The sequence below is a fragment of the Pipistrellus kuhlii genome, unplaced genomic scaffold (assembly GCF_014108245.1).
Source record: "Pipistrellus kuhlii isolate mPipKuh1 unplaced genomic scaffold, mPipKuh1.p scaffold_m20_p_4, whole genome shotgun sequence".
In the NCBI taxonomy this organism is placed as follows: domain Eukaryota; kingdom Metazoa; phylum Chordata; class Mammalia; order Chiroptera; family Vespertilionidae; genus Pipistrellus; species Pipistrellus kuhlii.
The window spans coordinates 21479034-21504590 of record NW_023425540.1 but is presented as its reverse complement, the minus strand read 5'-3'; the positions used below and the strand labels follow the sequence as shown (position 1 = coordinate 21504590).

The following is a 25557-nucleotide window of genomic DNA, read 5'->3' as shown; positions in this document are numbered from 1 at the left end:
TAAAAGTCAATAGGACCAACAGATCTGCTGGCAAAGCACAGATGATCTGTCATCAGTTAAACACACGTTTCAGCAGATATTAACTCTCAGTGGTGAGAGTGCTTGCTTCCTCCGTTCTGGAAACACTGCCTCGCATTGGCTTCTATCATGCTGTCCTTTTGGGGTTTCCTCTCGCCCCTTTAGCCTCCCTTTCTTAGCCTGTTCTTTTGCCTGCAGCCCGTTCTGCTTCCAGCCCTCGCTTCAGTTCCACCAGATGTCAGTCCTGACGTGGCTTACGGATTCAGGGGTCGCCTTCCCGTGGCCCCCAGTCGAAACCCCGCGTGCTTTTCCTTCCTGGCGCTTGTTTCAGTTTGCCTATCCCACTAACCTAAAAGTTCTGCGAGAGCATGTTTCTATTTACTACTGTGTGCCCAGCAGGGCCTGACATATGTAAAGACATAAGTGACAGAGAGTTTTTCAGGCAGCTCAGTCGTAGGAAGAAAGAAGTGGAAGTGGCCCTGGAAGGAAGTGGCCGTTGTTTCATGTTTCAGAAAAGAAGCTGAAAACTTATTTATGAATGTCTAGAGGTTAAAACTAATTAAAAATTGTGGGGGATTATTTGTTACAGTTGAATTTGTTGGAGGCTGATGGCAAATTATTCATTATTGTGATTAAAGAACGCACAGCCAGTAATTCGCACGGAGAGAGGCGTTCGTTAGCTCTGAGCTATTGCCTCGCACTCTGGCTTTACGGCGAAGAAGGACAGCGGAGCGAATGAAATCATGTTTCCAGGCTTTGAATACTGATGGGGGGAAAACATAGTGTTTTACAAGTAAAAGTGAAAGCGCCTCCCGGGGAGGGAACGTGGGCTTATGTGATTGTTCTAGGATGACCGGATTCGATTGGAATGCAGAAGGAAGCGGTTCTAATTCAGAGCCTGAAGTTTTTGGTTTTTGGGGGGTAAAACTTACACAGTAGAGTACGGGCAAGTACAGTAAGAGAGACATTAAGAGCATTTACTCAGACCAGGATGCCTGTCTTCCCACATTCTCAGGTTTTAACTTTGCAAGTTTTAATTCTTTCATTCTTCTCTCTCAACCTTTGCTATAAGATACTGAGCTAAAAATAGTCGCTAACCCCATGCCTACCTCGGTGGTGTGCACTTGCGAGATGAACTTGCAGAGGTTTTTTTTTTTCCTTTTTTTTTTTTTTTTTTAGTGGAATCATTTGGGAGAGTGGGAAAGCAAGGATTCCAAATAAAGAGTTTGAAAACCGGTGATCTAATCCCTTCTGCCTCCTCCCGAGCACTAAGCATAAATCATTCAGACAAACGGTACCCTACCCACAAGATCGCCTTGAGAGGATAGAGTCCACAGCCTCCTGGGTGGACATTTCTGTCACCGGTATAATTTGCCTTCTGCATCCTGCCGGCTCGCATTTGTGTACCTTTTCTTTAGTTACCACGGGAGCCGAGGAGCATCTGGCGACACTCTCGGTGTAACAGGCCCGTGCGGCACATCCCTGTCACTTCCAATGATATATTCCGCTCTCACCCCATGCTCTTGTATTAAAGTCCTCCAAGCAGTAATCACAGTCTACTTATCTCACACTAGGTGGCCCTCTGGTAGCTCGCGTCCCACAGCTGTGGGTTCCTCTTTCGCATCAAGAATGGAGAGGGTGGTTGAAGGAGGAATGCCAGCATGTTTTTTTCTTACTTGTTTTAAACCAATAAACCTTTTCCTCATTAAAATTTAAGTTTAAACTAATTATAAAAGACTGCTGTGCTGAGATAATAGAAAACATCCCGAATTCTCAGAAACAGACTTTGAGATTTGGGATATTTATTTGGGTCCCTGCCAGTGCATCAGGAACCCAGCAGTTTTTTCCCCCTCAGCTTTACAGAGAGCCGAACTACAGCTTTCTTCACATTTTCTGGGGATTTAAAATAAAAATAATTGGGGGGCTGGGGGCAGTTGGTTCAAAAGGAAGACAGCTCAGCCTTTGGTAAAACGGAGAGCTTTGGAGACAGTGGACAGGTATACAGAACGTTCTGCATTGAAGACAAATTCACAAGAATTCCTAGAGAGCTCTCTGGGGCTTCTTTTATAAGGGCGTTCATCCCATTCATGAGGCCTGCACCCGCATGGCCCAATCACCTCCTAAAGGCCCCAAAATCATCATCTTTAGGGGTTAGGATTTCAACATATGCATTTTGGGGAGACACAAAGATTCAGACCACAGCACCCACTCTCCTGGCAGACTCATCCTTTTTCAGTTCTGACTCAATATTAGTCAGAATCTCAACTACATGAAAAAAATTTTAAATGCATATGTTCAGGTCACATCCCCAGAAATTCTAATTCCTTGGTTCTTGGAAGAGGCCTGAGCACCGTCTCTCATAAGTACCTGATGCAGCAGTCAGTGAGCCTCTGAAACGTTTGTGCTGGGCAGGTCCTTCGAGGGCGGGTGTATCACCGCAGCCTCCACAGTGTGTCTTGGTGTCCAGTCTGTGTTGATTCAGGCAGAGGTTGGCAGCCCCCAGAGGGCAGCCTGGGTTGCTGATCATCTCGTGGGCTTCAGCTCTCAGCACAGGACGCAGCCTAGCCTCGACCTCCACACAGCCTGCTACGCCGCCATGACCTCTGGTGGTGGTCTGACTCGCCATCCTCTTGATCCCACTGGTTGGCAGGCAGCACGGTTCTTTAGGAAGCAGAGAGCAGCAAAGGCCAAAGGTGCAGGTTGTCATTTAAAGAATTGCCATTGGAACTTTTTGTGTAGGTAAAGCGTGAGGTCTTACCTCTTTTCAACTCATCTAAATGTGCACTGACTCTAAAAATATGGGTGACTTACAGCTTCCTTCCCCCCATGGACTTAGTTCAGGCTCTGAGTCTTGACAAAAGATCTCACTTCCAGCTGGCCATCCAGCGGCTGTGAGACCTGTCAGGGTGTATTTTAAATAAAACCGGAGCATTCCTGTATCATCTTCACTGCTTTCTTCCCTGCAGACAGCGTTGCTGCACAGCACTTGGTGGGCAAGAGGCTGTGGAGCCGAGTGATCGGTGACGTTCGGTGGCTCGTGTGTGCATCAGGCTTGTTGATTCTGAGGCATGGAATCGCCCTATTGCAGCCTAAATAAGAGTTTTCTCCTCTCACCAAACTCACGTATTGAGAGAGAACCGACTTGCTCAGCATAGCCATGTTTTCAAAATAGCCTTCCTACTCCCCCAGGGCCTCTGCTTGGAGAACCCCGCCCCCGCCAGTAGAAATCCAAACCAAAACGATGTCTCCCTTCCGGCTCAGTTATTCTGTGATTACAAGATATTAGGCTGGTGGACTCCCTATTGGTTGGGTCTCCTATTAATGTTATGTGCTAGGCCTTTTTAATTTTGAGCTTCTCCGTGGATATTAGTTTTAATGAAACACTATATTGAAGAAAAGAGTTGGGAGAAATAGGAGGAGGAAGGGAGCAAATACAAGCAAAGAATAATAGTCTGTAACTCAACAGCAAGCGTGGCTTATGAAGATCAAGTTGTAATGCTGCTTCATGAATCATTGTCAGACAAATTAAGAACATATTGTTTCTTATTTATCTATTGTCAGGGATGCAATCTCAAGCATTGAGAATAAATCCAGATTTTCATAAGCTTAGTTGACACGATGGAGCCAGAGAGCATAAAACTTGCATCTAATAAAGTGGGATGTGGAGTGGCGGGGGTATGATATAAAACCAGCCTGCTGGCAGCTGCTTCCTGCCCGCTCCTTGGCCCTGGTGTCAGGGATGTTTCTAAGCAGCGAGGAATTGTAGCAGACTAAGAACGTGTTATAAAAGTCCTGTTGTTAGAAAAGTCCTAGTTGTAGATACATTATTCCCCCAAATCTGAGAAGTTGGGGACACTTATTTTTAGATTTGTTGGGTGAGTTCCCATCTTTGTATCTCCCCCTCCTGCCATGTGTCTCCCTCCTCTCTCCCCCTAGTGTGAGTGGTGAGTGAGTGTTTAATTCCCAAACCAGGCATGCTTTACGGGCACCTCTTCCATGGGTTGGTTGCATGATTTTCACGCACTGCTTCGTGCTACTACTTGGATAGTAATGGAGGACTCTAATTTACTGAAATTCCTAGTAGAAATTTTTGTTTTGAGTTCCTGAAGTTAAAATATGGAAATTGTATTTTCACCTGATTACAGATATAGGGTCTCAGTTTGAAAAACAGTAACTCAGGGTATGTAGTAGTAATCGTTAAAATAATAAAAGTAAAAATGTAGTAAATAATTTAAATATTTTAAATTAGTACTTACTAAAACATCACTTCCCCAAATACTATAATATCAAAATTAGCATCAGTGCCGAGAAACTTGAAGCTTACTTGCTCCTGGGTAGAAAGCAAGTGGAGTTTGCCGGGTGGGAGGCGGATTGTATTACTTGATTGCGAAGGACCACAGGGAACTTGTTTGGAGTGATGGAACCGTAGAAGGTTGTCAAAACTCGTCTGGCTGTACTTAAATGGTGAGTTTTATTGTATGTAAATTATACTTCAGTAAAGTTGATTTTAAACCATTTTAATGCTCCTTCGTTTAATAGCATTACACTTAATGGAAACTATGACCTTTAAAATAGTACAGCATCCCAGCACTGGCCACTGCAACTCAACAACCACATGAGCTATTTAAATGTCAGTCAGGCAAAGTCCTGGAGTAGAGGGAGCTATTAGGGAGAAGTTTGAAGTGTATGGCGATTGTCACTGCTGCCCAGGGGTGGGAGTAGGGGTTGGGGGGGGGGGGGGGGAAGGGCGCAGCTGAAAACTTCACTTCCTCTGTCCAGAGACACCAGAAGTGAATTGGTTGGTTTCTAAATGCACCCCCGTTCCTTTTGGCCAGTTGCTGCGAAGCTCTCTGGTGAATAACAGGACTCAAGCTAAGGTGGCGGAGGAGCTGGGCATGCAGGAGTACGCCATCACCAACGACAAGACCAAGAGGCCCGTGGCCCTGAGGACCAAGACGCTGGCAGACCTTTTGGAATGTGAGTCCCACTGCAGGGAGGTGTTTGAACCTGCAAATGCAGTCGAAATCAAAAGGACCAACATTCATCTTCCTTTTTCTCATTACTATTATGTTCTGACTAAAGACACCTTTCCTATTTTCACTTGTATTTATGCTTTCTTCCAAAGCTTATTTGGAGGAGAATAATTTGAAATTAAGACATTTGGATAATGCATTTTATGTTTAGTCTGTGTTCAATGGTGCACCCTGCGCCCCCCTTCACATCCCTCCAGCCTAATGCTCAGCCACCACATCCCTGTGGGAAGCAATAACAAAATATGAAGATTGTAATAGTGAATCAGATTTTTTTTTGCCACCCAGCAGCCTTTATATAGGGGCTTAGAGGAAAGAAAGGTAATTTACTCACTAAATACTAAAACTAATAGCCATTGTTTTAAATGAGCTCAAAGCTCTATGAACAAATGTCATATTTTACACTCCCTGTTATGGTCTTTTGGCATTATGAATAATCCTGTTATAGCTAACTAAAGGGTTATACACATAACTCACTGTTTCTGATAATACTTAAAAATTAGTGGCCATACCCTGAAGCTTGAAACTTTTTAATGTTAGTATATTCTTAACAATTGGAATTATATATAGATTATTTTTTTTAATATATTTTATTGATTTTTACAGAGAGGAAAGGAGAGAGATAGAGAGCTAGAAACGTCGATGAGAGAGAAACATCGACCAGCTGCCTCTTGCACAGCCCCTACCGGGGATGTGCCTGCAACCAATGTACATGCCCCTGACCGGAATCGAACCCAGGACCTTTCAGTCCGCAGACCAACGCTCTACCACTGAGCCAAACCAGTTTTGGCAATATATATAGATATTAAAGTCTACTATTCAAAAGCTACTCATTTACAAAGTGTAAAGGCAGTCTGACTAAGGAACCTAAAAAAACTTATTTTTCAATTAAAATAAACTAACTTAAAGATTAAAATTATTAAAGTTTAGAGAACATTCCCACTGGCTTGCTTTTTTTTTAGCTAAAAAAAAAAAACACCTTGCCATTTGTTTACTTGGGTAACTTTTAATGAAATTGTCTTTGAGATCACCATTTATTAATGGAAAGTTAGATATATTGTTATAGTCATTAAGTCCAATATTTCTCTGTGCTTGAGCAGATTGAATGTATAAATTATCTCATTTCTGTTCCTGAAATGTAGCTCAGACCCTTGTAAATGGGTGACCTCCTCAAGATTGGTGTTGAGAATGGCAGGCCCCAAGGATGTGCTCATTCTGATGTCATATCTGATCTTCAAGTTTTATTTGCTGTTATAACACTGTTGTGTTTCCAGATGTCATTCTCCCTGCTGTACAATAGCATTTAGTCTATCATCTTCACTAACATAATTTAGCCCTTAGCCAAACTTCGTTTGATCTTTGTCCTCCATGACTTTGCATCTTAATCACACACCTATATTGTTGCTTCTGATATTAGTGATAAAGAGTTCTTGTTTAAAGAAAGATGAAATGGTAATGTTATCTTCCTGGTAGATGGCAGTGGCATTGTATTTATTTTTAAATGTTCTCTTTTTCAGCATTTATTGCAGCACTGTACATTGACAAGGATTTGGAATATGTTCATACTTTCATGAATGTTTGTTTCTTTCCACGATTAAAAGTAAGCTCGTATAAAATTTAAATTGGTTGTATGCAATTTGCATGGTGATCTCAGAACCCATTACTAAACGTTCTTTGGGGACTTGCTACAGGAGTTCATTTTGAACCAGGATTGGAATGACCCCAAATCCCAGCTTCAGCAGTGTTGTCTGACACTTAGGACGGAAGGAAAAGAACCAGACATTCCTCTGTACAAGTGAGTACTCTCGGCCCACAGTCCATCAGTTCAGGGAGCTTAGAGATGATGCTCTGGATGCATGGAGGGAAAACTGGTCACTGTGGGTGATCACAATCAGAACCCCAGATTGAGACTTCTTAACTCTGACTCGGCCCAACACTGACAGTCTTTGGGCCTCTCAGTCTTACAGCTCGAAGTAAGTGGGTCACATTTGGTTATGTTAGCTTTTCCCATCTCTACAATGTTGTTAGAACCACTCACTGTGAGGAAGACATACTAAAGTTAGGAGACCGAGATGAGAGCAATTCAGATGAGATAGTTGTTACATACATTTTTATATCTTTCTTTAAAAGAATTATACATATATATTAATTATTGATTTCAGAGAGGAAGGGAGAGGGAGAGAGAGAGAGAAACATTAGTGATGAGACACAATCATTGATTGACTGCTGCCTCCTTCATGACCCCTATTGGGGATTGTACCTGCAACCCGGGAATGTGCCCTGAACCAGGAATTGGACCATGACCTCCTGGTTCATAGGTCAATGGTCAACCATTGAGCAATGCAGGCTGGCCGTCTTATTATTATTTGTAACCTCTGCTGTGGGTCTGGATTGAAAGGTTGTGTCTGCTTCATTAGTAACAGGAGTTGGATGTCCCTGTCCACCCCCTTGCAGCCTGCTGGCCTCTCCCTGTGGCCTGACAGACCCGCTCTCTCAGGTCGTCACTGTGAGAAGCAGGCAGTTCTCACTGCTGCTGTTACTCAAATATTGGAAACTTTTCCTCTCAGAATGTGTATCAAAAGCAGCCATGTACTTCAGAATACCTTTAGTGACAAATCTGTATTCTCTGAGTGATAACCAGAAATTCAATAGGAATGCGGGGCACTCACTATACACGTAACTCGGCTTTGATGAAAACAGCAGGTTTGACTCAGAAGCCGAGTAATTATCTTGAGGCGCTCACACGTTGATTCAGAAGGTGGTTTCAAAGAGGAGTACAAAAAGGAAGAATTATCCAAATAAGTGGGGTGCCTCCCAAAGCGTTATCTGGATGTGCGCTTCTGAGGATGTAAAAATCCAGTCCCAGTACTGGTTCACCACTTGTCTATACACACAAGGTTGTAGACACACACACACACACACACACACACACACAACTTGTGTGATTATTCCATAGGGAATAGAAGCCCCCTTGTCTCGGACCTTTTCCACCTTCTGAAAACTCAAGAAAAAACACCGAGTGGCAGCAGGGAAATCTAAAATCCTCTTACATGTTGTTATTTAACAGCCACCACACAATAGAGGCTTTCTCCCTAAAAGAAAAACTGAGGCCAGGGGACATTTGTGTCACCCCACAGCAAGCTACTATATACTTTGTCCCAAGAAACTGTCATCGCTAAACGTTTCCTTTATTGGAGGAAAAAAACTCCTCATGTTCAGAATAGCACTTTCATATGTGCCTAATAAGCATAATGAATATCCCAACTGAATTCCATGAAAGGCTCCGAGTCTTCCCTCATCAAAGTGATAATTAAAGTTGAAGAAACAAACCGGGGAGGGTACACTTCTCGTGGCGCAGGCATGATTACTGTAATAAGCGCTACCTTACGGCGGCCGCGTGCTCTCCTCCCACGGAGATGGAGGTGAAACCCGCAGGAAATGACGGCTCCCTGCTTACAAGTCCCCAGCGAAAGCCCACGGCGAGCTTGTCCCTCATCGAGAAGGAGGGCTTGTTGTACGTAGTTTTCCCAAGATGAACGGGTCCGTTCCATTCTCTTTTGTCGGCTACTTTTAATTTCCTCTTCCACGAAGTTATCAGTTCCCCCGCCTCTGAGATCTGCACCACGTCATTAAGATGCAGGGTACCTGGAGTGTTGTTTTTCGGCACTTGTGTGCTCAGCGTTATAGCGTGCCTCTGAAAGGATCTCGGATGTTTCAGAAATTAAATGCATTTTCTGATCTTCCAGATAGGATAAGAGACACCAGGAAGAGTCCATAAAGGATGTGAAACCATTCAGACGTGGCTCGAGGTGTATTGCCCAGATACTTAGTGTTTTCAGCTGTGCTGAGCACTGAAAAACAATGAACAGACCAGTATGGTTCCCTTTTCGCTGAGGAAAGTTCATTTTATGATGCTTGGAATATGCAGGCTTCGACATTGCTTAAAACTATGTTACGCCTCACTGTTAGCCTTCAGATACTATTTGTAATTTATACCATTTATACTTTTTTGGGGGGGAGGGGAATGTATACAAATCCGTGTTAGAATTTTTAAAATTTCCTATTTCCAAAGCTCTCTGTATTTGTCAGGCTTAGCAAATACAGAATTTACTCCTTTAATTTTCTTATCACTTTTTCCTTCCTCTGTCTAAGCAATAAGTACATGTTTTTCTTGGAGTTACATATTAGCAGTAACAACGGAATAACACTGTCCCATGGCTGACCTTCTTCCCTCTCCCTCTCAGGACTCTGCAGACGGTGGGGCCGTCCCACGCCAGAACCTACACGGTGGCTGTTTACTTCAAGGGAGAAAGAATAGGCTGTGGGAAGGGACCAAGGTAGGAGAAGCTGCTTTCCATCTCTTCACGTGAGAAGTCCCTGCTTGGCATTTTCAAACTCTGCAGTCTGTTTAGAGTAGGCGTCCTCAAACTTTTTAAAGTGGGGGCCAGATCACGGTCCCTCAGAGAGCTGGAGGGCCGGACTATATGAACTACTAATTCCTACTGTAACACCTCAGCTGCGCTCACTGCCCAAAAAACCTGGCGGGCCGGATCAGACTCCTCTGCGGGCCGCATGTGGCCCGCGGGCCGTAGTTTGAAGACGCCTGGTAGAGTAACGTGACCAGACGTCCTTTTTTAAAATGCTGTGGGACGTGGAACAAATTGTTAAAAATTGGGACTGTCCCGCCAAAAGAAGGACATCTGGTCACCTTTGTCTAGAGTAGAGAATGTTCGAGGGTAATAAAGTGAATCACAAGGATTAATGTCCTCACCAAGCCCAGCCCCCCACACTTGAGCATCTGCCTTGGGTGTGGGAAATTGCCGAAGGGGCTCTGGCTGCCTTGAGAAAACCACATTGCCTGGTGCACAGGTAAGGGCTGTCCTGTTGTAATTGCCCAACAGAGAACCCCATGTTGCTGCAAGCACTTTAGGAAGTGTCCTGTGTGACGTCATCAGGCATTTGATGTCTTAGTGCCGCTGGAGCTTTGTGGAAATGCTAATGTCTCCCGGTGAAAAGAATTTTGTGTGTTATCACCTTTCTTTGAACCCTCTAATCCAGGCGTCCTCAAACTTTTTAAAGTGGGGGCCAGATCACGGTCCCTCAGAGAGCTGGAGGGCCGGACTATATGAACTACTAATTCCTACTGTAACACCTCGGCTGCGCTCACTGCCCAAAAAACCTGACGGGCCGGATCAGACTCTGCGGGCCGAATGTGGCCCGCGGGCCGTAGTTTGAAGACGCCTGCGAGTGTGTGTTAAACTGAGAAGTGATTATAAGTCTGCCTATACCTATATTTTTTACTCTTTGCCTCTTGAAGCTTTACACTGAGGATATTCAAATTTAAGTAGGAAATACTTCAAATGTAATATAAATAGAAGGCATTTTATTGCAATATTAAAAGTGTGAAACAAGTAACTTAAACAGGCTTGAGCAAATAAATGACATTTCTGCATGCCCTTGTGTATATTCCTATCTGCAGTTCAGAATGTGACAGGGGAAGTAATCAGATAAATTTTATGTGCCAAACATGAAAATCAGCCTGAATAATGTGTAGCCTTACTATTTGTTTTTTGAAAAAAACTATAAATTAAAATGTACCTTACCTATATTTGATTTAACAGTATCCAGCAAGCGGAAATGGGAGCAGCCATGGATGCACTTGAAAAATGTAAGCCTATCTCTTTTTCAATAATTATATGTTCATAATGTAATGAGTGTTTTATGGGAGAAAAATGGGAAAACAGAAAAATGGTAAGTTCTGATAAAATGTGATCCGCTTTTCTTCATAATTAGTCTTCACAGAGAGTGCGGTAGAATGTGAGATATGAATAAATGGGCTAATAATTTTATAAAAGTGTCCCTGAGTGCCTTTTGATATTCACTTCCCTTTTTTTGCACAGAGTCACACTCTCAACCCAGGTAACCCATGTGAACAATCTAATGTATTTCTCTCTATAGATTTATAAAACATATACATGCAAAGGTTTTTTCCTTTTAGTTTTTGGCCATTGTTCTATGGAATGGGATATATCGATATATATACTCATGTGCATCGTTCTTTTCTTGCTCATTTTGGGCAGCCTTGTGGGGTGTAGTGGCTTCAGTTTGCATTATAATTCATGCTGTAAATGTCCAGTAGTTTTCTTTATTTGATTATTGGTGGATATTTTGTTGCTGGTTTTTCATCACTATCGACAGTAAATATGTATACACTTGTGCTTTTACTAGTAGTTCTGTGGGAGAGATTCCCAGAGTGGGATGGCTGGATTGAAGGAACTTCAATTACATAATTGGCCATGTAGGGAACTGCATAATCTTTTGTAAATTGAAGGTTTAAGTGCAAGAAATTTTTCTTCTGAGGTGTATTGTGCTGCACAGCAGAACCTGTGGCAAAACATGACTAAGCTATTCGATTATGCTCTAAGTTCAGTTATGCTTCCAGTACCAGCCAAAGGTGGGAGAGAGCAGAGCGCAGGAAGCTGACAGTGAAGAGGCCCAGATTCTCAGCACTGGGGGGTTCCAGGAAGGGCAGGGGCCAGCAGCATGGGAACCCAGCAGACCACAGCTCCCTAGGCAGGGGGAGTGGGGAGGAGGCAGTGGGGTGGAAGCTGTGTTACCTTGTCCAGCGACCATGGGATCTTCACTGACAGTTTCAGTTGACTGGTGGGGAGCTTTTACATCTATTCTATATAATGCACAATCATGTATTGAAATACAAGTGAGGTTCCCACCGGTTGAAGCACTTCACTCCTACCAGTATGTATGGGGCAGTCTCAGAATAGGCTGTTTTATCCCTGAAAGCTAATGAAAACCTCTAAAAATAACCTGTAACAATCTTATCGTGGAAAAGGGGTGTGCAGTTGTGAGTACTCGAAACAGAGTTTCTTCTTATATTATTATTTATTAATTACTATATTATTTTCCATAAATACAATGGTAAAACTGGTAATACTGTTGCCCCACCCTGTGTTTTTCTAAGGCTAATAATATGGGAAAGTGCTTACAGTAGAATAAATGGAAACCAGCATATCCTTAAAACATACGTTCACTGTATTCTTGCAGTGGAAGGGAGGAAGGGGGCATGTGTTTACGTGTTTGTGTGTCTGGGTAACACATACACACTTTTACATGTGCATGTATGTGTGTAGTATAACCAAACTTCATAGGAAAAGAGTCATAAGGACATACTCTAAAAGCTTATCAGTGATTAGATCTGAGCAGGAGGATTTTGTTTTAACTATGGATTAAGTTTTACAATAGAAGTTAGTGAGGAAGTAGAAACTTGCTCCACAGCTGTCTTTTTGGGATTTGAATTATGTCTTTGAAAATATTGATAATACTTGAAACCTGTTTTATAGGGCACAAAAAGAATCAGTTTAAAAAAAATAGATAAATACACCTATGAAATGCCAGAAACTATATCATAAAAAAAAAAAAATCAGTTTAGTATCATTTGGGGCATAGGATTTTATTACTGTTTTAGTTCTAAAATACGGATGCCATTGTGTTCCTTTTTTGTTTAAAATCAATCCTGACTCTCAAGATCTCGACTAGTCAAGATCTCGACTGATTGACCACCTGCCTTTCAGGTGCTTTTTCCTGCCACTCTGTCCCTGTCCCTTCTCCCGTCTGGGGAGAGGATGGGATACTGTGTAAAAGGGGGGGACTTAGGAATATTGTGTATACTTATTTCTAATATGTATACACTTTTATTATGCTTCAACTGTAACAGAAACAAAAAAATGTTTCCCCCTGGCATGCTGTGTTTTGAATCATCCTCTGATTCTTCATACTTTATCTGTGAAGTAGTACCTCTTGTGTCGCACAGTCCCTCCCCCTAGTGACTGGATAGCTGTGTGGCTCTCATCTCGCTCGGCTTCCATTGTGATGTTTGTTGTTGAAGTGTGTGTTTGTTGACCAAGAGTGTAAAGTGACTATTTCTCATTCCATATTTGATTTCTTACCTATTGCTGCACTCGCCACAGACCGCAAATGAATTGTAAGATTTTAAAATCTTAATCAGGATTTCGACTGTGTCAGCACCCTTGCACGGGGTCAGATATCAGCCTAAATCTGGCTTCATCTCTGCCCCTGAGCGCTGTGTCTCCTTCATGGATAAAAGTGCTTTCCTGGAGTTGCTGTTGCTGATGCAGCTCTGGGCTTCTCACGATGAACTTGACAAATAGAATGACCAGAAATAGCGACTGAGAATGTAGCCTCCCTTTGCCCATCTGATCTTTTCTTGCTCCCTTCAGAAACTTTAATTCTTGGTAAATAATGGTGTGATGATATCATTATTTGTTTGATGTTTTTGCCTTGAGCTTTGCGAAAATTTACAACTCCATTTTGCTTTATCCTTTATTCTTTTCCTGAAAATCTCTGCATGCTAAGAGAACTGTGCTAAGATGCCCACCCAGAGTCATTCTGCTGCCGCATGTCTGTTTTAACATTGCTGTATGTCTCTGCGCTTTTTATACTCCAGTTTACATCAGAAATTGTGATCTAGAATCGGGGATGCTGATCCAGACCTCCATGTATTTCTGAATAATAAAAGGATAGGGGGAGAAGATGAACATTTTTTTCTTGCCTTACAAAATATAGCTGTCTACATTTCATATGACTATGTGTTTGTATGTGTATGTGTTTAGTTTGCACTAGTGGCTATCCTTTATTAAGTATAAAATATATCTCCTCGTGTCAGATAACTTTCCCCAGATGGCCCATCAGAAGCGGTTCATTGAACGGAAATACAGACAAGAGTTAAAAGAAATGAGGTGGGAAAGAGAACATCAAGAGAAAGAGCCAGATGAGACCGAAGACATAAAGAAATAAAGGAGGACACGGACATCATGGTGTATTTACTTGCTTAATAACTGTGACTGCTGCCCTTCGAGATGTACCCCAGTTTTCCTACAGACAATGAATGAAGTGTGCAGTTAAAATAAAACCCAGTCAAATCACCATTGTTGTTTTACTGGTTTTATATTCTGTTTTTAGCTGGGTAGTCTTTATTACCAGGTATTTGACTTCTTTTTAATGGAAAACTTCACTTTAGCAGATATGCATATTCCCTCTTTTTAAAATAATAATAATAATAATAATAATAATAATAATTTAAAAAGGTTATTCTATGTGAAATAGATCATGTTTTTCTATCTCTGAGATTATTACCCAGGACTTTCAGCTGACAAGTGAAAAATTCACTCTACCAGATATTTGGATTATTCTCTACTAACATGTATACTTTTTAAAATCTCTGGATTATTAACTAGATTTTTTAGCTTGCATGTGGATGTTTATCAAGTTCTCAGCTGCAAATATAGAACTTAACGTTCTCTAATCAGTGAATCCTTTGTAGATGGAATCTCTTGAATGTTTGACTGGCTAACGGGAGAGGGAAAGACATATTTGAGTCATATATTCTTTGAGTCATTAGAATAGGGACGAAATCATGATTCTAAGTCATGATTCTAAGGAGTTTATAGATGGACTTCAGGGAAGTTTCAGAACCTCCTGAAATTTTCTGTATGTGTTTGGGTTTGGGATGGGGTGGGGAGCTGGAAGAGAGGGTTCATGGCTGTCATCAATTCAAAGTGGTCCCTGCAACAAAGGGTTAACAGTATATTAAAAGACATGACGTTTTTAAAAAATGTTATTTTATACTGAACATCACTGGTTTCTTATTAATAAAGGCAAAACTTCCTTTTGAATGTGTTTTCATTCATTATTTTAGCAAATATATTCTGAGTGCGTACTATGTTTCAGGTACTGCTCTAGGCTCTGGGGCTACACAGCAAGTGAACAAAACACACACACACATCAGAGGGAAGCGTGAGAGAGAAGACCTCGCCAGGCTTTTTAATTTGTTAATCATAACAATGTAAGATGGTGTCTGTAAGAAAAGGTTGCCCTGCCCACCTCCTCCCAACAGACAGCAGTTCTGGAAGGGATCGTTCATCAGTTGTTCCTGAAAAATGTATGAGCAAAAGCTAGCGAGCAAGGGAAAACATGGCTTCTTTTTAAACAAACACGTTCACTCGTCCTGCATGTGCATCCAAGTAATGCCAAAGCCAACATGCAGTTCCCAACTTTTTCTTGGACTCTGGCATTTCCTCTCTTGAGTATTCTGGCCCCTTTAGGGTTCTTGCTCCATATCAATGTCTCTTGAAACCTGAAGAAGTCAAGTCGACAAGACATTGGAGTCTCTGACATACTGAAATCTAACAAAGGCCATCAGCACAGATTAGCCTGCTGGCTCTATAGAGTAATTGTGAGGCCAGCAACAAGCTCTGTGCCTAGCCTCATAGACAGCTCAGCAGGTCCCTGTGACCGCAGTTTCTACCCTGCCTCCTGCCCAACCCAGTCCAGTCCTCTCACCTTCCAGTTCTGATCACAAGAAGTGCCAGTGAGAGTGTAAGATCATACATTAATTCACCTGGGTTAAGTGCTGTTATTCGTAGAGGCTGGAGGTCTCTTTGGGGAGACGTTAAGTGATGGGGTATTTACAGACAAAAGGCCTCTAAGTGGTCTTGGGAGGGGGAGGAGGAGTGGGCCAGACAGGGAAGGCATCAAAGTATTTAATATTTGAGATACTGAACTTTGAAGATGAGAGGGTGCTTGTAAGATAGGGGAGGACATTCCCTCCCAAGGGAGCAACAGGATTAGGTGGAAGACTATGGCTTAGGAGCCTGTTGTGTTATTCCGTGGGAAATGTCAAGGCCTGAATCAAGGCACTGGGGTAGGACAGATTTGAAAGATGCACAGGAAGTGGAATCTACAGATCATGGAGCTGGGCAAGGTATTGTAACCTGGCACTGTTGGCAATTTGGGCCCAATCATGCTGCAGACTGAGGGGTCCCAGGTTCGATCCCAGTCAAGGGTATGTACCTTGGTTGCGGGCACATCCCTGGTAGGGGGTGTGCAGGAGGCAGCTGGTCGATGTTTCTCTCTCATTGATGTTTCTAGCTCTCTATCCCTTTCCCTTCCTCTCTAAAAAATCAATAAAATATATATTTTAAAAAATAGTCTTCAAATGGACTGCTGGCTTGTCCAAGTAATGATGCATATATTACCTGTGGTTTTTATGTCTTTTAAGTCTTTTATATCTAGAACATTTTCCCACTCCCCCTCTTTTCCTAATTAGTTAAAGAAACCCAGTCAGCTGTGCCCTAGTTTTCCCACATTCTAGCTAGATGTGATGCATTGCCTTTTTGTGGCATCCTTCACTTTTTCCTGTATTAGATCTGAAGACTTGATTTTAGGTTTAGGCTTACAATTTGTGGCAAATGTATATTTCAGGGTTTCTCCTCCCCGGCAATTTCAACAGTGCCAGTACTCAGGTTCATTCCGATGCCTGTGATGGCTAATTGTGCGTGCCATCTTGGCTAGGCAAGCAATGATGTCTTAAGTAGCTAGGTTTGTGGTCAGTCATTATGCATCAATAGAAAACATACATTCACATTCTTTGTTTAAACAATTGCTCCCCATTGCCTGTAGGATAAAGCCCAAATTCCTTATCACAGCGTGAAGTGAAATTCTTTCCCTTCTGCTGGCACCACCCCCTCCCACCACACTCCACCGTACAGAACAGGTTGCAGATATTTAAACACATTCTACTTTTTCTCAGCAGAGGACTTTGCATTGCCTGAAATAGGCACCTCCTTGCTAATGATCTCTTTCTCATATTGGGCCTCAGCTCAGGAATGAGCTCCTGCAAGCCTTTCCTTGGACTTAAATTTGGGTTAGATGTACGTTCTTGGGCTCTTTCCCTAATCACATTTGTCTCACTGTATTGTTATTACCTCTCCACTCACCCATCTTCCCCAACTAGACCACAAGCCCCGGCAGGCAGGACCATCCTGATCCACTTCCGCACCATGGGCTCTCCTTCATGGCTGGCTGAATTAAAAACAAACAGACTGCTCTTTGCCATCCTTCCACAAGCCTCAACGACCTTAAAGCAGAACGACTTGCTCTAAGCTACCTTCTTGCAGGAATTCTGAGGCAACAGTGCAGAGAATGACCCACTGGAGGCCAGAGCATCCACACCCTCTCTGGTCTGCACTTGGACTTGGCCAAGAACAAGGTGCTAGAACAGGACAGCATGAGCCAGCAGGAAGCAGAGAAGCTCATCCTCTCATGTCCTCCCGGAAGCTGTAGCTCTTAAGTCTTTCTGAGGTGGAGTTGGGAGCTCACACAGATGGATGAGCAGACAATAGCTCCAGGAGCTTCATTCTAGACGATGAGACAGAGCCTCAGTAGCCTGAGGGGAGGTTTGATCATCAGTGACATCACCAATGGTCAGCTTGGGACAGGCTTTTGTCATGTGACCCCATAATCTTCAGCAGCAACTTCCTCTCCAGCATTCTTTGCTATGGACAAATATTCTTTGTTCAAGTTCATATCATTGTGTTACCTAAACACGGTGCTGGGTTGCCACCTCCAACTGTTATAGATTGTGTTTCTATTTAGAAATCTGGGAGTTACTGTTAGCAAATGAGGACAGAACACTCAATCTTCTCACAAGGCTGCCTCAACTAGATACCCCATCATTGCCTTGCACGGCCAGCGGCCCCAGAGACACCCCCATGGATCTCTGCTAATACCCCAGTGATGACAGCACAGCTGTCGCATCTCCCATAGAGTTACTTCTGATGTTTTCTTTCATGTCTGCTGGAATATTGGTCAGGTTAAGAAAGAAGTTTTAAACGAAGCTTAAGAAGAGAAGAAGAAAAAAAAAGAAAAAGAAAAAAAGCATAGCCAGCTAATCGTTTGTATGCTGGCTATTAGCCCATCACGATTGGAAACTCTCAGATAAAACAACTCCTAATGAAAATGCAGCCAGGCCCTTCGCTGTAGTGATTCGAAAGCTCACCTCTATTATTATAATAATAGGGGTCTCAAATGGAGCTGTTGAGAACAGTGGCTGCCCCTGACTAGAATTCAACCAGAAAGATCAAGAGAGAGCCCTAATTGCCTTTCTTCTCAGATCAAACAATTGACTTAATTCTCCAGGCCTACACACGGCAATGTGTTTGAGGAGATTCAAATAGGTTACTATGGAGGATTAAGGTTTTCTCGGCAGATTATACTTTTATGCCCTGTAGTTCATTGCTTGAAGTGTTAAGTAGCTTTGTCAAAATAAGCAGGGCTGGACGGATTTTGAGAAACTTGCAAATCACACACTCGTGCTGAAGAACACAAGGGAGGTCCGGGCCCCCCCCCCCCCCTTTTAAAAATAAATTTAATGGCTGGAAGTGGGGAGAAATTAACCACATTAAAGATTAGTTGGGAATTTCATGAGCTATCTCAGATAAGGGAAATAAAAGTGTGGGTGTTTATTGTGTCTCGCCTCTTAAAAATTGTTTCAGAAAAGGATGCAGCTGAAGAAGCCCCATAAAGAGAAGGGATTTTCTTGCGAATGCGTAACCGCCTGAGGAGGAAGTCCAGGGGGGGCTGTGAAATCAGACCCTTGAGGCTTCTCTGTAGTGCTGTGCTAATCAGGGTTATTTTACTCATGAAGATTTCATTTCTGCTTAAAGGAGCCGGTGACAAAATAAGCTTTCATTGCCTTACTATTGTATGTTCCAGGAAAGGGCGCTTGCTGGAAAGTCTTAGGTGACATTCTGTCCTTGGCTTCACAGGGGGCTCTGTTGTCCTCCCAGGTCCCCCAGGAATGCGTTTTTCTTTAAACAAAGAGTTGTTCTGTGTGTTTACCCGGTCACTAACTGAGCGGAACTCTGGTCCTCTGTATACCTCCCTCCACTTCTTCCATTCTCCTGGGTCCATTGCTCTTAGCAAAGCCACGTTAAGTAGCTTAATTGATGTTGCCACACGGCACCACCTACCTATCAAATGTAAACTGCAGGCTAGAGAACTCCCTGACAATGACTGTACAACCTTGGTGTGCAAACATCCTGCAGAACCATAGCAAGTGAGTTTTATCTAGCCTGACGCAGTCACAGCTACGTCTGAGGCCACCCTCCAGGTTTTCCAGGATTTGTTTCCATGCACTAGGTATTGACAGGTGTCATGAAAAATCTCCCTTTATTTAATCTCAGATCTTTGATCTCTCTCCTCTGGCATGGGCCTGGCTCTGTGTTCCTCATTTGGAACCATTTCCCAGGTGTGAGAAAGCCATGGAGACAGCAGCCCTTGCCAATACTTCCAAATTGCAGCAGAGGCACTCACTCCTCCAGGTCCCCGTGGCCCAGGAAAGCTCCTAGGTCATTTGTGGTCTTCTCCTCCAGGAGGGAGCTTGCTGGTAGACCTCAAGGCAGAGGTAAGTGGTGAATGTGAGGATGTGAAATTGGCCTGGACAAAGCTACACATCCAGGAAGGGAGAGAAACCAAAGGCCTGGAGGGAAGGCAAGAAAGCAAGAATGAAGTGGCCTGCCTGTTCTCAGAGGCTGGGTAATGCTGGTGTGTCTTCATCTGGCATCTAGAAGGGTTCAGGAAAACTGGAGAAGTGGCTGTGTGTAAATTAAGAGTCCAGAGACGAAACATAATTTTGAAAGGCATATTGGGGAGGTGGGGGCAGAGGAGCTTGGCTGAAGAAACCAAATTCTCCTTGTCTCAGGACCCTTTGCTTTTTATTAACACAATTTATCCTAAGGCAAGGTGGAGATATACGCATCAAAGAGTAGGGTTAGGTACAGAATCCATTGTCAGATTGGGGAATTGCCTTTGGCTGTTCAGGTGTTTGGCCAACAGGAGGCAATAACATGTAGATTAAGATGCCCTGAGCTGTCTGGCAGCAAACAATCAATTAATGCATCCTTTTCAGGTTTGGGAAAATGCCTTTAGCCATTCCCAACAGGTGATAACATATGTGAATCAGACCTTGAGTCCCTAAGTTCATTAACCTTTCGATGAAACTCTTGCAATTATGACATGCTGGAATTGGCTTCCAACAGCTGGGCACCACTAGGGTGGTGAGAGAGGAAGGTGGGCAACTGAGCAGAGGAGGAACAGGGAGGGTTGGGGATGGGAAAGTACAGAAAGGTGCAGCACAGCTTCAGGGGCACCAAGCACTGCGTGGTTGGCATCCCAAACTCCCTTCTTCTGTCTCTGAGAGAGAGCATATGTACACCACCATTGCTCAGTCATGGAGGAGAGCGGCAGAATAGACAGTGCTGAGCCCAGTGCCCAGGCTGCCCACGAGGAGGAGACGGCACAGGGCCTCATCGCATCACCTAGCCAAGGTTTTGGCACTGCCAGCTGTTCCATCTCTTCCTCTCTGCCACGTTTCCTTTTTTGGGTCATTCTCATCTTGAGTCTTCCATGGACCCCTCTGCCCTTCAGCTCCCAGTTTTGGCCCTCTGCCTGTGTAGAATGTCTACCCCCCTTTGAATATCTCAAAAAAAATATTTAGCTTTTTTTATTGTATCCTAGAAGCATATCTTAAGGTAAAAGGCTCCAATGTTGAGTCAATCCAAAAGATAAAAAGAATGGACTTTAAGGTAATAATTATACTTCCGAAAACAGCCCCAGGATGCTCCTAAGGCCCGTCCTGAGGGTGCAAGCTTTGTTGGTACCACCTATGTTAAGGTCTTAAAGCGGGCAGCTGAGAATATTAAGATCACAGAGCACAGGTTGACCCCGAAGGAAAGCATGAATGGGGCACAAAGGCAGCAATGGAAACCCTTTCCCAGGGATCCCAGTGAGATCACAGAGGCTGCGACTTTCATGAGCCACAGCAGGTTAGTGGCTGGGCCATCCGACTACCTGCTTATCACTGGCGTCCTTCTGGGGAGAGGTCAGGGAGGCAGGGACGGCCCGTGGCTGCCGTCTGCTTCTATCCTGGCCACACGGGGACATCACACGAGCCCGGAGTCCTTTGAACACTGCCCTCAGGAAGTGCCACTTGGTGACAGAGCTGATGCACTGAAGGGTAGTGTGAAGAGCGAGGGAGCTCCAGAGTCACACTGACCCGGGCTCACACCCCAAGTCCTTTCCTCCCTGGTCTTGATCTTTTGGAGCTTGCCTTCACCTAGTTCATGGAGTCTAAGGGAGGATAATGCTGTGGCTGCAGCACCGCTTGTGGGGAGCACAAATGAGGCAATGAATGTAAAATGCTTGGCACGTAGCAGCTGCACAGTAAGAGTGCATTGTTGTTCTGTGTGTTATTTATTAAGCCCGTTAGCAAACCCGATACGGCTAATGACTCTGGAGAGGCAGCCCGGTGGCCAGAGAAAACACGTTGGGCTGGGATTCAAAAGACGGGTTGCAGGTCAAACTCTGACTCTTGGGGAGAGGTTAAATAATCTGAAGAAAGCCACGGAGCTGTCTCATCTCAAAAACAGTGATAACGATGTCTATGTTCAAGGTCGTCGGGAGGATTAAGTAAGATGGTTCGAGATTGCTTGATATGTTGTATGATTATATTGTGCCACAAACTGCTCACTAAACGCAGCAATATGTACATGTTTACATGCACACCACATCTCATTCTAGAAAAGGTCTGAGGCATCCTTCAAACCCCAAGCAAAGCTCAATAAATGAAAAGATCCACTCATCTAAATAAAAAGAATGCGCACAAAAATAATGGGCTATAAATATGATTTGACAAGGAGGACTCTGGAATAGGTAAAAGTTGGAACAAAAGATCCAGGAGAAATAAATATTCAAAATTGTGGGTCAGAAATTTTTTTTTTTTTCTGTTTAAACTGATATCTAATTTACCTCTTAGTTATATTGAGAGTCAAAGGAAAAACAGGGAGATGTGATTTTTCATTCTTATTGAAAAAAAAAAAAAGTGCTTCTATTTTGCCCTCTGCTCTTTTCCTCTCCTCTTTTTCCATTCCTTCCCTCTTTGTCTCCTCCATTCTTCAGGTTATCACTGGCTTCCTTCTGGGGAGAGGTCAGGGAAGCAGGGACAGCCTTCGGCTGCCGTCTGCTTCTATCCCGGCCACATGGGGACATCACACAAGCCCGGAGTCCTTTGAAAACTGTCCTCAGATAACCTTGCCAAGTTAAGTAATTAGGAAAAACCATGGACCAGAGAGGTTGCTTTGCTTGCCCGAGATCACACAGCTAATAGAAGGCAAGGCTGGGATTCAAATTTATGTCCAAGGCACTAAAGCCTTCTCTTGAGTAAAACTGTTCAGCAGGAGCCTCCTGAGCTCCGGGAGCTAGGAAGGCTGTTTCCTAAAGAGTTAGTGAGGGATGGTTTTGGTGCCCCAATCTCTGCCCAATGTGTGAGTCAGCAGAAAATTACGTTTTTAAGACAAAAGAAGAAGGAAACCCTCTCATTGGCTCAATGACTGGCAAGTAGAATCAGCTTCCAGGGAGGGCATCTGGGGACACAGGAAAAGAAACGTGACTGGCTGCCCTGGGGCTGGCAAGTGAATTTAGCAGAGGGCCTTTGCAGAGGTGTCCTGCTCAGCCAACAATGGCTGCAGGCACAACAGAATCCCGCAGAGAGTGCCCTAAACAAGAGAGAAAAAGCCAAAACCGGTTTGGCTCAGTTGGCCTGTGGACTGAAGGGTCCCAGGTTCGATTCTGGTCAAGGTCATGTACCTTGGTTGTGGGTACATCCCCAGTGGGTGTGCAGGAGGCAGCTGATCAATATTTCTAACTCTCTATCCCTCTCCCTTCCTCTCTGTAAAAAGTCAATAAAATATATTAAAAAAAGAGAGAGAAAGAAAATCTTAGCTCAGTCCTGGTTGGGGAGCATGTTTATCAGCTGGAGTGGAACAGGTGAGAAGAGGAGGAAAACAAAATGATCCTCATCGCCCCAACCAGCCAGGCCTTTCCTTCAGGTCCAGTAACCGATACCACAGCTCCACTGCCCGCAATTCCCAGGCATCGTAACTAAGAAGGGATCGAGTTTACTGCGTGTGTAGCATATAGTTCCCACTGGCCTTTTTAATGGATCCATAAAGTCCTAGTTAAGGAGCTCCTCCAGGCACCATCATCGTACCATCTGATCTGGAGGAGCCTCCCCGTGATTGCAGTCCACAGCCAGGGACACCTATGATTTCAGCAAGGTTATGCCTCTTCGGGCGGCTGTAGATCACGTTAGCCTGGATTCCAAAATGCATTTCACAGTGGGTTCATAAAAGGGACACCAAGCGACTGAGAGTGCCGTGTCTTCCCGCCGCCAGTGTGGCATCTCGTCTCATAAAGCTTTTTCCTCTGTCTCTTGATCAAAGCCAAGGGCTTGACCCCTACAGTGCAGCTCGGGGGCAGGCGATTCGGCAGAAGCTGAGATGCTCGGTTCAGCTCTGTGCCTTCTGCTGTGGACTGTGATCAAAGGAAGGCATTGGGTTGAATATATCATTCGAATAGTTATCCATCCAGATGACTTTTTTTAAACCTGAGGTTTTGATAAAAGTTGGACAGCTGACAGTCTGATGCTCTATTATTTATTTATTTATTTATTTATTTATTTTAAATCTATTTTATTGATTTTTACAGAGAGGAAGGGAGAGAGATAGAGAGTTAGAAACATCGATGAGAGAGAGAGTCATTGATCAGCTGCCTCTTGCACACCCCCTACTGGGGATGTGCCCGCAACCAAGGAACATGACCTTTCAGTTCCCAAGCCGACGCTCCATCCATTGAGCCACACGGTTTTCGCTGGTGCTCTGTTTTTAGATAGTGTGTCGGTTGAGGCTAGAACAATGTCCTTTGGTCCAATAAGTAAACAGAGGGAACTGTGGTACTATTTTACAAAATGTGAGTAGGCAAGAGATGCTCTGTACTTGGATTGATAGCCATTTGACCGCGGCCTAGAGGCCAGAAGCAGAAAACTGGAGTTGTTCTTAGGAAATGGTTCTGGGGCTGTTCAGGGACTTGAGGCAAATGACTAATGAAGTCCTGAAAATGTTCCTCTGTGGAACAGGAGAAGAGGCTCCGGGTGTGTCACTGTCAGAGCAGTTGTTACTTGTTCCCCTCCGTGACCATAGAAAGCCTGGAGGACATGCCCACAGATAACACAGCTTTGATCGAAGCAATGCTCTGATGCAACTGCCAGGATGCATTAATTGAAAGATGTACTTGTTTCAGTTTCTAAATAAATGACCTTGTTTTATGAGATAATTGGACAGGAACCAATTACATTTTAGGAGTCGTTTGCCAAAAATGGTTTTAGTTGGGTCCTATAGTTAATTAACTGGAGGGCCTCTGAATCAGGAAGGTTTGCTTCCTATCAGATGGAATTTGGAGGAATTTGGGCCATAAATTCTTGTCTGTGGGGATTGTTCAACTCGAGTCATGGTACTTTCGAGAAGGCTCGAAATGGAATCCTTGCCTCTAGCTTGAGTGACAAGCACTCATGGACAGGACCAGTGAAGACAGACAAAATGTAAGAGATGACCAAGACAAAAAAATATATATGTGAGGGAACATTTCTCAAACCCAACATTACCTGGAGGAAGTGGAATGCCACGTTGGTAAGTCTAGAAGCATCCCAGAGTCACAAATAAATACAAACTAGAGCAGAATCTAGTTTGGGGAATCAGATAGTAAGGGCTACATGTTATATTTGCATTCATCTTGTTTGTACATTTTTGCTCAGTCAAGATATCTATAATAGCTGAAACCGGTTTGGCTCAGTGGATAGAGCGTCAGCCTGCGGACTGAAAGGTCCCAGATTCAATTCCGGTCAAGGGCATGTACCTTGGTTGCAGGCACATCTCCATTCGGGGGTGTGCAGGAGGCAGCTGATCAATGTTCTCTCTCATCGATGTTTCTAGCTCTCTATCCCTTTCCCTTCCTCTCTGTAAAAAAAAAAAAAAAATCAATAAAATATATTAAGAAAAAAAAAAAAAAGGGAATGATTAAAAAAAAAAAAAAAAGATATCTATAAGATAGCCCAGGATGGGAGAGTGAGTCTTTTCAAGGAAAGGCCTCCGGTAGATGATGGCCTTCCAGAGTTCCAGCTTGTTGTCAACACACAAAAGGCCATCTTTGTGCTTTGGGATACTTTCGGGTTACCCTCTTCCTTGCCTTACATCTTCAGCTCTCCATAGTGTAGCTCTGACCCAGAAGGAAGTATTAAGCCTCATGTAAGTAACTGCCCCGTGTAAAGCCAGGTGTTTACTCTCTTAGGTCCAGGCTTCCTGTCTGAGTCTGGTTTCCAATGGGAAGCAGTGGGCTGAGACAGAAAGAGCAAGAGAATGACTCAGAGCCAGGGAAATAAGTGCAGAGTCATAAAAAAATTGTGGACATGAAACCATATTTTATATAGGAATTAAATATTGTATATTCATGGTAAATTCAAATCAAGAACTGGTAAAAAAAAAAATGGTGCCCTGACTGGGAATCAAACCATGACCTCCTGGTTTATAGGTTGATGCTCAACCACTGAGCTCTACCAGCTGGGCCCTCTTTCTTTAGCTTGAGAAGTTGTCACCCTCACCCCACAACATAAAAACTACACATGGTGTGTTAAATATTATAAGCCTAAAGCATATTTGCTTTCAAAAGCTTACCATAGCATTTTTTTTAAATAGATGATTGGTATCATGCTTTATTAAGTTCACTTTTGAAAACAAATTTTCTA

General features: G+C 43.5%; 1 protein-coding gene across 7 annotated transcripts in view; it reads left to right on the top strand.

Annotated features, from left to right (window-relative positions):
• DROSHA (drosha ribonuclease III) overlaps window positions 1-14009 on the top strand; it is a 102494-nt gene extending 88485 nt beyond the window's left edge. For all 7 annotated transcript variants that reach the window (XM_036409634.2, XM_036409637.2, XM_036409635.2 and 4 more), the window contains 6 exons: window positions 4854-4995; window positions 6566-6648; window positions 6740-6843; window positions 9293-9385; window positions 10670-10716; window positions 13750-14009. In XM_036409634.2, the coding sequence (XP_036265527.1) occupies window positions 4854-4995; window positions 6566-6648; window positions 6740-6843; window positions 9293-9385; window positions 10670-10716; window positions 13750-13880 (600 nt within the window). In that variant the 3' untranslated portion in view covers window positions 13881-14009. The remainder of the gene's footprint in view (window positions 1-4853; window positions 4996-6565; window positions 6649-6739; window positions 6844-9292; window positions 9386-10669; window positions 10717-13749) is intronic.
• The last annotated feature ends 11548 nt before the right edge of the window (window positions 14010-25557 follow it).